This window comes from Pygoscelis adeliae, unplaced genomic scaffold (genome assembly GCF_000699105.1).
Source record: "Pygoscelis adeliae isolate BGI_AS28 unplaced genomic scaffold, ASM69910v1 Scaffold463, whole genome shotgun sequence".
NCBI lineage: Eukaryota > Metazoa > Chordata > Aves > Sphenisciformes > Spheniscidae > Pygoscelis > Pygoscelis adeliae.
This window is the reverse complement of record NW_008824471.1, coordinates 1,692,750-1,702,462: the sequence shown is the minus strand read 5'-3', so window position 1 is coordinate 1,702,462 and position 9,713 is coordinate 1,692,750. Positions and strand designations below refer to the sequence as shown.

The window sequence follows — 9,713 nt, the reverse complement described above, 5'->3', positions numbered from 1 at the left end:
TTATCTATAGTCAGACAGGATCCCCATGCAAAGAAGATTAAAGCATGTGCACAAACATACACACCCCTACGCATGCCAATCCTATCCTGGACTGACAAAAGCAGGGTCCTGCAAATGCTGAGATATAAAACTGCAACTCAGGGCACAGGTCTAAACTTCAGGAAGTCAGCATTTGGAAACCTTGATTTTCCCCCAGTCTGGTCCAGATTTGGCCTTACTATCAATTTTAGATTTTTGTTTTCTGATGCTCACTGATACCCAACGTTCAGGAAGGCTGAACCAACTTGAAAGCACTTTACATGTAAGGACTTTCTCCCCTAAGCCTCACCTCTTCAACAGTCATCTTCCTTCCCACCGGGGTCACATCTTCCTCCCATGCCCGAGTCCTGGGTCTTTGCCCCTGTGAGCGGGTCCATGCACGCCAGCTGGCAGGCAGCTGTCCCCACCAGTGCGTTACGCTGGCAGCTGCACACCTGCTGCTCCCCCAAGCCTGCTTGGGCCACAGAGTGCTGCCCTGAGTGTTTCACCCTGCTGGCACCAGCCCCAGCACCAGTAAAGCTCCAGACTCAGCCTCAGCTCCAAAAAACCTCAACTAGAGAAATCAAAGGAGACACCCTTTGGCAGAGGTCCGTCCCATCTTGGCAGAGCACTGCAAGCAGTGATAGACTGTAGCCCTTAGGTCTAACTGGATGGCATATGGGATGGGGGCTCTCTTAGGCACCCAACCCTATTCCCACAGGGAACAGGAAAGAAAACAGCCTCAGGGAGGTCTCTGTGGTCTCCATGGAAAGCCTCTTCTCAGAGTCTCCCCCCCTCTGCTGTCCCTGGAGAAGGTCTCCTTACCCCTCTGGCAGCTCTGAAACATTGTAAGGGGTGGGAACAGGTAAATAACATCTGTAGGAAATGGAGGGTAAAAGGCAGAAAAAAGGCATTCATGCACATTACATGGGAACGCAAACAGGGCCTGGCTGTAACCAGGTAAACCTCAATAGAGCCTAGGCTCTTGCTTTGCTGTTAGCTCACAGCGGGCAGGACCTGGAGCTAGCACCAAAGCTGGATCTCTGAAATCATCCAGTCACGTTTTGCATTGAGAATTATTTTAGAGTAATTCCCATGTACACCCAAACTAAACTGGGGAAAATATGCTAACAACCAAAGCAGAAGAGCAGAAAGCAGGTAGGTAACACTTCTGATCTAAGGACCCTGCTGTTACTTTTTCCACACCACCATTATCTCGTTTTATGAGCTGGTAACCAGGGCACACAGAAATTACATGAGTTGCCCAAGGTGATACAGCGAAACAGCAGCACACCAGAGAATAAAACATAGATCTTGCAAGTCCTAATTTGCCGCTCTGCCTGCCTCCCTCTCATACCTGTTGTGTTCCCAGGATACAAATATGGCTTTGGTAAAATGGAGTTCAGGCGGAATGCATTTCCTGATCATGTACAGGAGTACGTATTATAAAAGCACCCTTATCGTTGCCTTTCCATGGAGCAGCACTGGGCCATTGCACTTGAAATTTCTGAGGAATTAAAAAATAATCTATAACGTACAAACTATGCCCTAACACTTCACTGCCCTGTTCAGGACAGCACTGCCTACCCAAGAGAGAGGAGACTAGAGCCAGAGTCAGAAATATGGCTGAGTTGCCAATTGTTTCTTACAGGGGAAAGGCCCATGGAGTGAGCAAAGAAATCAGAGAAAACACAGTTGCATGGATGCTTGCGGGTGGAGAGGGAGGAAGGGCCTGCCACAAAAAGAAAATAACAAATGAAACCCTCCTCTCTTACTGCTCAGCAAGGGCAGGGGAGGATGTGCAGCCAAGTCAATTGAGGTTAGGAGTCAAGGGTGCCTGCAATTTAACCCTGGATCTGGCTCTCACTTAGTTGTAGGCATTGGGCAAGTCAGTAAAGTTCTCTGCCTTCATTTCTCCATCAGTAAAATGGGGTCTGGACTAATACTTACACCACAGGGTGGATTAAAGAGTGGGGGGTACAAAGCTTTGAAATGTACAGCTGTAGATCAGGGTTAAATAGCTCTGTTTCTGCCATAAGCAGTCACTTTGGGGCAATATATGCTGACATGATGTTATAGGACCAGTGTTAAATGCTAGAAAGATGGGAATGTTTATTAAATGGATAGGTTAGCTTCAGGGGAAAGGCTTATGTGCTTCATGATGTAAACACATGATTTTTCAATAGGTACCAGAATGCAAGGGGCAAATATTTTTCTTTATTTTCTTTTAAATTTTGTACACACAATATTGGGCTGTCTGTGAAACGTACAGGTACCCAGGCAGAGCCCAAAATGTAACCTAAGGCTAACACTGAAGGATATGAACTAGCTTTATCTTTCAAAAGCTGTCAATGTAGGGCTGATGCTTCATGTATGACATTCAGGGCAGAAGCACCTACACATACAAATAATGCACTTAAGAGCATTGAAAGACAAGATCTTAATCTCAAGAAAAAAATGACGTCTCTCCAATGTGTCAGAACTTCAAAAGTAATTGTGAGATCTGACAGTGCTGCTGGTGATTCTCTTAAAGACTCTTTATAGCTCCTCTTACAGGGACCTTGGGCTGATTCATGTTGATCGTGTCTGACAGCTAGCATTTCTGTTAATAATAATCATAAATAAAGTGGACACGGTTGCCTGACCTGAAATGAGCATATCTATAGTGCCATATCCATTACAGCACAGTGGATCTGTGACCGCAAATCAGGAAAGGTCCAATGCTCTTGACACTATGTATTAAAATAATATCTGTCTTTTAAGAGCTCAGAACCTTTGTCTGCTATCTTTTTCATTAAAAGTGTTCCTTAAGAGAGAACATGCACACTAGAACAGACCTACAGAAAGGAGATATTACAGAGGATGAAAGATTGCAAACCTTTGCATTCTTTTTGTTTATTACACAATAAAAATATATATGTGAACAGCTCTATTCTCCCTTATATCTCAGCTCCTCCTTCATGTTCTCCTGCATTGAAGTCATAATCCTGGTTTTATGCCATCATAAATCTGCTGACATGTGAAAAATTATACTATTATCAAACACATCAAAACAGAATTATGATTTCACTGCTGCAGGACCAAATGCAAACAGGAGCTGGGTTATAAGAAAGTGAAGCCTTATTAATTTCTGGGCAGTGGTTTGCTGCTAGAGATATGGAAGGTAGTAAAGATTTATTTTTTTTAATTTGCATAAAACCCCTGGTTGTACTTATACACAAATAAGCACAACTCATTCAAAACAATACAGGAATTACTTGCAGATATAGGGAATCACTCTCAAAAGTATCAGAAATAACACACTTAGAATCTTTCCATGTCAGGTGACAGGCTGAATTAAGAGAGAAGTTTCGCAAAGTACTTTAAGGGGGGTCAACGTGCCAGACTATGCTGAGCCCACCGGGGCAGGCAACTTCCAGGGACGCAGGCCCTCCACTGAAAACCCCCCACCCCAGAGATTCAGGTCCAGCAATGGGTAGATATCTGCAATGTTGCTGACCAGGGAGAGAAGAACTAAACCACACAAGAAATTAGAATAAAGAGATTAATCTGTCAGCCAGCGAAAAAGTTGTATTTGGTGAAAAACACAGGTCAGATGTTACACAGCAGTAAAAAAGCAGCAAAGCCTAGATTCTCCATGTTTCCCGTTAAAGAAAGGTTCCTGCTCACTCACCGCCTTTGCGTATCTACACAGCATGACAAACCAGTGCCACCGCTCTGCCAGGTAGGCCAAGGCTGGCTAGACCATGGAAAAGCCTCTTCTCTCCAGGTGTGTCTTTGAGACTGCTACCAGAGCAACCCGAAACCCGAGTCTCAAACAGTCCTCTCCTCTTAACTCCCTTTTCACAGGCACTGACACAGTGTTCAGTCCTACACAGGGGTTATCTAAAGCCAAAGTTCTAAGCCAAAATAGAACCCTGATATAAAGTACAACACACAGATCTGAAGCTCTTCTGTAATGACAACACGAAGACAATGTTTTCCTCACTCATATCTCCAGCCTTGTCCAGCCTCCAATGTGCTATCTAAGCAGAGAAAAGTGAAATTAAACAAGTTTTATGAGCATCAGAGCAAACAGATCTTGGTCTCCTACTGATTTAGGTTTAGGATGAACTCTGGAGTCTAAAGAATCCGCAGGCTTTGACTGAAGCTCTTCTCAGAGTATTTTTTTGAAGTATCTCCCCCACGGAAGGGGGGGCATGTTCTGTAGTGTCTAATAAGGATAAATCTACATTGTAATTTTCTCTCTGTTCCCTCATCTGCATAGCTGCCTGTTTTCACAGAACTTGATAATTTTTTTCATCTAAATGTCCTGTGGAAAAAGTCCATATCATATGGGCAGCTTCTCCACAAGATACAAGCCAGTTGACAGCATACACCCAGAAACACAGTCTCTGCGGACAGCTTTGTTTCCTTTTCCACAACATACAAATCATCCTTTTTTTTCTTGCAAGTTACCATTAAAAAGTTTATATTTGAAAGGAGTTATTAAAGGAACAGCTCCTCAGAAAGATGAAAATCAATTTACTGCCATGTAAACTGAAGGGATAGGAAAGAGGTTTTCTCATAGGATGCAAAGTTAACTTCAGAAAGATTATTTCATCACTTGGTCTGTGCTTGCACTGTGTAGAGTGATCACTTTCAGATGCATCCTCTGAACAGGTACAATCAGCCATGCACTTATGGATATGGTTTTAATAGGGTTATCTACTGTATTCACATCTGTTCTGCACCTGTTCTTCCTGCTACCACAGTTAAGAGCATAAAGAAAGGGAGAGTTATGCATTACTTAGTTCACTGCAAATGAATCCCAGAGGTGAGTATCCCAGCAAGTGGAAATGGCTGGTGAATTAGGAAATCTATGAGAATAACACATTCTGGACAGCCAGCGCTACTGTAAGATAAGTAGCCACTGATATTTCACATACCTGTGCTCATCAGTTCCAATGCCAATGTGCATTTTTTTCAAAAGTAGGTTAGGCAGGACTCGCATTTCAGGTTGGGAAAACAGCACCCAGGAAAAAGGTGAGGTGACCAGCTGATGGATGCTCCTCATCCCTGCTCTGTGATTTTCTGAAACTCATTCTGGTGGGAAGATGTACCAGTTGCAACTGCACAGACTCTTGGTATGACCCAGGAGGCACTTGCCTTCTAATTAAAAAGTCCCGATGTAGTGTGAAAGCTACTGGGGATTATATCTGAACAAAGATGAAGTCTTTCTGATCCTTTCTATGATCACTAAAAAGGTTTCAAATTTGCAAGTGCTTCAGTGCAGTAGTTCCCATATATTATTAATAATAGAATTTATTATTTGTTATCAATAAATTACTCGGAAAAGAAGGACTCATAACTCAAAAGTTAAAAAACAAGAGTCTCAGAGGCAGGATAACATCTTTCAAGGGGCATGGGCACAACTTTGTTCTATCTTCTAGGTAGGAAGAAGGAACTCAGTGATGGTTTCAGCTGTGGGGCATCTTGTACCTTTGGGCATCCAGAGCACACAAGGAGGAAAAGAGGGCTCACAGAGATACTGCTATTCAGCAAGACTCTGGTCTTGTGCTGGTGAAACACGTGCATACCAAGAGGGGAGTCTGTGCCCAAAGTGCTTAAGAATAACAGTTACATTTCACCACCTCACAAAGGCATCTTTCTGGAATCAAGTCAGAATATTTATATAAATAAATACTTGAATGTGGCTGCCATTGGCAATACTAACCGGTTTTAGGGATAAATGTTCTTCTGTTCATATGAGGTAAACCTAAGTGAAATGGGTGAGGGGGGGACTCCACTGCAAAGGCAGTGCAACCACACAGGATTTGTGCATGTTGCAAAACGAAGAAACTGGAACCTAGGACACTTACCCTGGCCTTGCTTTTCTGCTGAGAGATATAGCTGGTACTGAATTAGCTCACCTTTAGGGCTAGCCTCCCCACCATGTACTAGTTACCTGCTTTGGTCTGCATCCCTCTTTCACACCACTGCAAGCTTACCTGCATTTGATCGTTTCTTTGGATTTTTGAGACTTCGGCACCTGCTGCCGGCAGAGCTGCTGTTCTCGCTCATGGAGTCTTGTGCTGAAGAGGCACTCCCTGTCGCCTCACTGTCCCTCATCATGCTCTCGTAGCCGCTGCTCCCCCCGCTGTGGTAGAAGAGGGCTGTTTTCCCCATGGCGGGGGGCAGCTCCCCGCTCAGGACACTGCTGTTGTCACTCCCGTGCCCACTGCTGCAGCGGTGAGGTTTCCGAGGAGGGGTGATCTTGCTGTAAGGTGAAGGCAGCATGTGAACAGCTGGCTTCTCATCTCCAAGAGGGCCCCCGTGCTCATCTGCCTCTGAGCTTCCCCGCGGCTGTAGGACTCTGGCACTGGTGCTCCCTTGGAGCAGCTCTGAAATCCGCCCGTTGACAGCCCGAAGGGGCAATTTGGAAGCAAGGCTGGAGCCCCGGTTTCTGCTGAGGGACTGCGTTGACCAGGACATGTTCTTCCCACTGGGAGGCAGACTGGAGCTCTGCCCTACGGACTGAGGCAGAGACTTGGTCGAGAAGCTGAGAGTTTTGGTGGCAGAGGCAGACAGGCTGCGGGCCTTGGGACTTGCCAGCAGGAGCTTGCTGACTGCAGAGATCTTTGACTGGCTGGCTTTTGGGGAGGCACCTGCGGACTGGGAGAGGCCCGAGTTGGTGGGTGAGGACATGACACTGCGGCTGAGGCTCCTTCCAGCCCTAGGCATGGTGGTGTCTTTGCCAGGGCTCATTTTGGAGCTCACAGAGGACAGGCTTTCTGCTCTTTCCAGTGACAAACACTCATAGTGGCTTCCTGTGGACCTCCCAAGGGAGTTGGTCCTGCTGGCGAGCTGCTCCAGTTTGGCACTGAAGAGCTTGCTGCTGCTGTTGTTGCTGCTGCTGCTGTTGTTGCTGCTGCTGTCAATGCCAGGGCCCTTCTGTTTGGCATTCAGCTCCTCGGGGAAGCTGGCCAGGAAGGACCCGGGCTGGCTGGAGGGACTGCTCGTGGTGCTGCTGGCTGCACTGTGCTGGGGGCTGGCTCTGTTCTTCTGATCCAAGCTTGACTTTCTCACTGGTGGCAGAGGAGGTGTCCCTTTGGGACGAGTGAGGACACAGTGTTTGGGAGAGGCCATTTTCTTGTCAAGGCTAGCCTTAGAAAACTGGGAGAAGGCAGGAGAGCCAACTCCACTGGCGTCAGTGGCAGTAGGATAGAGGTGACTGTCAGGCTCCTCCGGCTTGCTTGCCTTCAAGAGCCCTCGAGGGAGGCTGCCATTCTTCAAGCCGTCACTGGAATGAACAGGGCTTTGGGTTGCAGAGCCGGATGCTGCCACCTCACACCCATCCACGATCCTCTTTAGACTGTCAGATCCTGGGGAGATAGAGGCATCTCCACTGCTGCTGCTAAACCTGTCCACTGAGGACTGCTTTGTGCTGTGCTCAGGCTTGGCTGAAACTGCAGCCGTGTCAGGCCTTGGCCCATCACTGCTCCCAGAGCTGTCCTTTTTTACATCTTCTTCTCTCTTCAGCCAAGGGTCTTCAAATTTGATATCCTTCTTAGCACTGGATTCTTTCCCGTCATGGGGATGAGCAACCTTTGGGTCTGCAGTTACTGCTGGTACAGCGTCATCAGTGTCTTGTACTTTGAAGGGATTAACGGCAATACATGGATACACGGTAATGTTTGTCTTCATTGGGATGTAGCCTTCACAGCTGCTGAGGCTTGCGGTATTCTTGATTGTGACAGTAGTTTTCCCTAGAGCTGATATTTTACAGCCTTTGATTGGTGGCACTTTGCCGAAAGCTTCCTCCCCTATTTCCGACAGTATAAGCATGTTGTCAGTCACTGGCTTCTGTTTGTCACTTACGCAAATCATGCTGGCACTTTGTATGGTGCTCGCGAACTCGGAGACAGGGGGTTCTGCCATTGCTTCCCCATGCCCATAGCATGCCTGGGCTATGAAGCTGTGGCACGACTGTTCACCATCACTCCCTGTGCTCATTTCACTCAACCATGAGCTGATGGATGAGCGCCTGCTGCCATCGTCCTGGGATTTGTCATCCAGGCCCAGCTTTGGAAGTGGAAGGAACTGTGTGATGCTGACTTCAGACACGGGAGCTGCACTGGAGTAACATTCAAGATCTTCAGATATGCTGCTGATAATACTGACTGGCCTAGACCCAGAGGCCAAAGCCTGCACAGAGCAGTCGCTGTTAAAACTGATGATACTGGTTGGGCGCCCATTGTCAAGGACCCCACTAATGGTTAGCTCTTCTACAAGGGTGAACACCAGCTCGTCCTCTCCATTCAGCTCTAATGGCTGCTGCACAGTCACCATGGTGGTGCTCAGAATCTCCTTCTTGGATTCTGGAGAAATGCTTCGTTGCCGATCTTCATCGAGAACGGTCTCTTCAAAATCCCCATTGCTGGAGGACACCGACTTCTTCATGATCTGAGGGCTCATGCCTACAGGTGGGGTCCGGATTTCAGGCTGCAATAAAGATTCACTAGATGTCACCCCAGTATCCTTACTCAGGGGAGCTGGTGGGGGAGTGGAGCTGGGCAGGACTCCTTTCTGTGTATAGACCTTGCACCTCTGGGAAGGAGAAGTTGGTGGCTTGTACTCAGAAGTCTTCGAGAGGCTCGCAATGCCAAGCCGGGGCGAACCCATTGGCCGAGGTTTGCCTTCCACAAATCCACAGGTGTTGAGACCTTCTCTGCTGCTCTGCAAGCTGGCACTGTGTGCTAACTGGCAAGAGCTAAGCTCTTTACTAGAGCTGCCTGTTACACTCCTTGGAGAAGAAGGAGTTGAAACATTAGTAAGAGCTCCAGAAGGAACAGGGGAGTGATTTATCTTAGTTTTGCTGGGTGTTGCATTTATATTTTCCTTGGCTTCTCTATCAGGATGCTGACATTCTGGCACCGTATCTTCCTTATCCGAGTCTGGTAAGTGGCTAAGCTCTGCCAGCTGACTTGAGACAGAGCACTTAGACATCTGGTCTGAACTAAATTGAGCAGGCATCTCTTCAAAGGGAAATTTGTCAGTCTCTTCACTGCCATCTATGCAATCCAGCCTCTCCTGGAGCTCTGCAAAGGTGTTGCACTTCAGGCAGTCTCTTTCAGATGTGCTGGGCCCTGATTCACTAACTTCCTCCAACCTGCCCTCATTTTTGGTCTTTTGCAGAGCAGGAACTATGGGAACAAAGTCAGGGGGACCCTCATTATCTGTCAGTTCCTTATCAGAAAGGGCAGTGCCATTGGGGCCAACATAAATCACCGTGTCACACGACTGCTCACTGCTGGACGAATAATCAGGATCACTTGATAAATGCAAAATAGGGAAGTCTGGGTCAACAGTGTTTCTAGACTGGAAAGGCCTCAGCTGGGTTGGCCTCCGCATCCTGCCCTCCTCACAAGAACTCTCTCCTCCAGAAGAACTTGATGTGTACTGTAATATGAGAGAGAGAGAGAGAGAGACCACGACATTTCGGCATTGCAAACATCTCCTTGCACAAAGCGCATACACAAAAAGGTCACAGTCACATCTAAACTGGGATATCTCTAAACTAAGGCACAGAGCTCTGAAGCTTCTTATCCACAGTCCTACAGCAAACACACAACAGTGTTCAATGGAGAACCCAATGCCCCAACTCAGTGTCCCACTCAAAATCATGAGACTTCAAAAAAAAAGTACTGAATAAA

At 46.9% G+C, this 9,713-nt stretch overlaps 1 protein-coding gene across 1 annotated transcript in view; it reads right to left on the bottom strand.

The window, feature by feature from the left end:
• The window catches only part of KIF26B (kinesin family member 26B), a 208,413-nt gene that overhangs the window by 11,629 nt on the left and 187,071 nt on the right, over positions 1-9,713 (bottom strand). Inside the window, exon 12 of the mRNA XM_009321268.1 lies at positions 6,009-9,459. Within this exon, the coding sequence (XP_009319543.1) occupies positions 6,009-9,459 (3,451 nt within the window). The remainder of the gene's footprint in view (positions 1-6,008; positions 9,460-9,713) is intronic.